This window comes from Anopheles aquasalis, chromosome 3 (assembly GCF_943734665.1).
Source record: "Anopheles aquasalis chromosome 3, idAnoAquaMG_Q_19, whole genome shotgun sequence".
NCBI lineage: Eukaryota > Metazoa > Arthropoda > Insecta > Diptera > Culicidae > Anopheles > Anopheles aquasalis.
This window is the reverse complement of record NC_064878.1, coordinates 67096049-67098548: the sequence shown is the minus strand read 5'-3', so window position 1 is coordinate 67098548 and position 2500 is coordinate 67096049. Positions and strand designations below refer to the sequence as shown.

The 2500-nt window shown below is 50.2% G+C and overlaps 1 protein-coding gene across 2 annotated transcripts in view; it reads left to right on the top strand.

Moving 5' to 3' along the window:
- Positions 1-2500, top strand: part of LOC126577720 (putative uncharacterized protein DDB_G0271606) — a 4865-nt gene that overhangs the window by 145 nt on the left and 2220 nt on the right. For both annotated transcript variants that reach the window (XM_050239576.1, XM_050239577.1), the window contains exons 1-4: positions 1-286; positions 348-1117; positions 1181-1262; positions 1329-2500. The exon at positions 1-286 is cut by the window's left edge and continues 145 nt beyond it; the exon at positions 1329-2500 is cut by the window's right edge and continues 441 nt beyond it. In XM_050239576.1, coding sequence (XP_050095533.1) covers positions 146-286; positions 348-1117; positions 1181-1262; positions 1329-2500 — 2165 coding nt within the window. In that variant the 5' untranslated portion in view covers positions 1-145. The remainder of the gene's footprint in view (positions 287-347; positions 1118-1180; positions 1263-1328) is intronic.

The window sequence follows — 2500 nt, the reverse complement described above, 5'->3', positions numbered from 1 at the left end:
CGCTATCGAAAAACACAAAAGAATAAACAAACGCGTGCGGGTGTGACGATTGTGGGTGTTAAAAAAGCGGGAAACTTTTCGGGAGATAAGCCTCCGGTGGATCCTTCATTATCCTTCTGGAAATCCTCGAAACATCCCAATCCCGATGACGGGCTACAAGAGCGTCAACTTTGCCGATTTGTGCCGCCTTTGCGCGGGCAGCAACGGCTCACGGATCGGAGTCTTCACCGACGAGGGACGCAAAAAGAAAATACAGCACAAAATCAGCGATTCGCTAAGGATAACCGTAAGAACCTCGTCGTGGACCCTCCGGAGGGCACTTGTGTTTACGTTGCTCTTTGTTTTAGGTGCAAGAATCGGACCGGTTGCCGAAATCCGTGTGCGTGAGTTGTCTGAAGCAGGTGGAGGCGCACCTCGATTACCGAGATGCGACGCTACGGGCACAGAAGATGCTGGAGAGCTGTCTCAACTCGGCCAAGATGAAGAACGTTGGACGGGTGTACATCAAAGACGACAAACGGAAAGATACTCCTCCCACACTTCCTCCTCCGCCCACTATCCCGCAAATAGTCACATCGATCCCGGTAGTCAGTCCCACGAAACCGGCCACCACACAGGTGAAGCTGGTGGCAACCGGTAGCGGTCAGCAGATCGTGCAACAGCCCGTGAACCAGTTCCCGGACAACACGCCAATACTGATTAGCAGCAACAATGGTCTGCAGAGGGTGATGAATGGTTCGATAACCGTTAATAACAGCAACGGGAACAGTGGCACCATCGGCACCGACAACTTAGTTGTCTCGAATGTTGCCCTTCCGGCTGGCATTGTGGCAGTGAATAGCAACAACAACGCCAACAACTTCATTATGCAGCAGCAACAAATCACCTCTCCGCAGCCACAACTCATAGTTCAAGCCAGCGGACAGCAACAACAGCCGCAACAGCAACAGCAGCAGCAGCAACAGCAAAACCAATTGCCACAGTTCACGATAACACTGGACGGACAGACGATGCTCAAGGCGAACAATAATAACATCACCTACAAATTGCAGAACGGGATGTTAGTTCCTGTTTCTCCGCCGAAGCTGGTGCCCCCTGAACAGCAGCAACAACAAGCGTAAGCGTAATGGCAAACGTGTACGAAGAGCGGTTTCTAATCCAATTTCATTGTTTTCAGCAGAACGTTTACACAGGTTGACGAGTTCATCAAAATTAAAGCACCGACGGCTAAGCCCGTTCGAAGAGAGTCTCCCCAGAGTCAAGTAAGAATGCAAGAAGAGCAGCTTTCAGAACCCTTTTTTAACCGATTGTTCTTTCTTTCTTTATAGAATGAGGCATCGCCAGCGAAGAGACAGAAAGTGTATCAGATCATCAATCCCGAAACGCCTGTTAAAGCGTCGTCTATTTTGGGCTCTGGAATGAATGGTGCTTCTCCAACTGTATCACCGATCGTTTCTTCGAGTGGTTCTGTCGTTTGTACAACAAGCGTTGCCGGAGCAGGCGGAGCTGTTACAAGTTCACCAGTCAATAGAGGGCAAGTTATGACAAAAAGTATTCAGCTGCAAGATCTCAAGCTGATGGCCAGTGGTGTTAACAAGTGTATCGTGCCGGTCATGATGAAAAACGATGCGTCCACGCCGACTGTAACGGAAAATGTGTCGACGAACGGTATGGTAACGAATCTGCCCTCGAATGGCGGTGTGCAGCTCGTGCAGATGAAGGTGGAAACTGGCCCGGATGGTGTGCTGCGATTAACACCAGCCCAGCTCAATTCACAGCTGACGATAAGTCCGCAATCGATGCCACAGTATAGCCTGCAACTGACGGGTGGAATGCCAGGTCAGATGGCACCGATTGCGATTGTTAATCAAAATCAAATGCAGCAACAAACGCAGCAGCAATCACAGCAACAACAGCAACAGCAACCACAGCTTATCCAGGCTAGTGTGGCCGGTCAAACGATCGGTAACAACTATGTCACGTTGGTTGGAAAACCAGCAGCACAGACACAGCAAACGACGGGTGACGTCAATTTTCAAACGGCGAACGTTGTCCTTACCACAACCGCATCGCAGCAATCTCAGCAACAGCTGCAGCAACAACAACAGCAACAACAACAGCAGCAGCAGCAACAGCAACAACAGCAACAACTGCAGCAGCAACAACAACAACAGGAGCAACAACAACAGCAACAACTGCAGCAGCAACAGCAGCAGCAACAGCAGCAGCGCACTTTTGTTGCAAAATCAGCAACAACGGTCACTACAAGCCAATTGAAATCAACTTCGCGGCCTGCTGTTACCCTACAAACGCGCAAAGTGGTATCGACTGCGACAAACGTACGAACGGTACAGAGTGGTACTGCGAACCAACGCGATGGTGTAGCCAAAGCCACAACACAAGCCTCAAGTGGTCAGCAGAATAAACCTACTTTGCGAGTCGTACAGGTGAGCCGCACTCCGATAACTACACCGGTAAAACCTGTTGTACACGTCGAGAC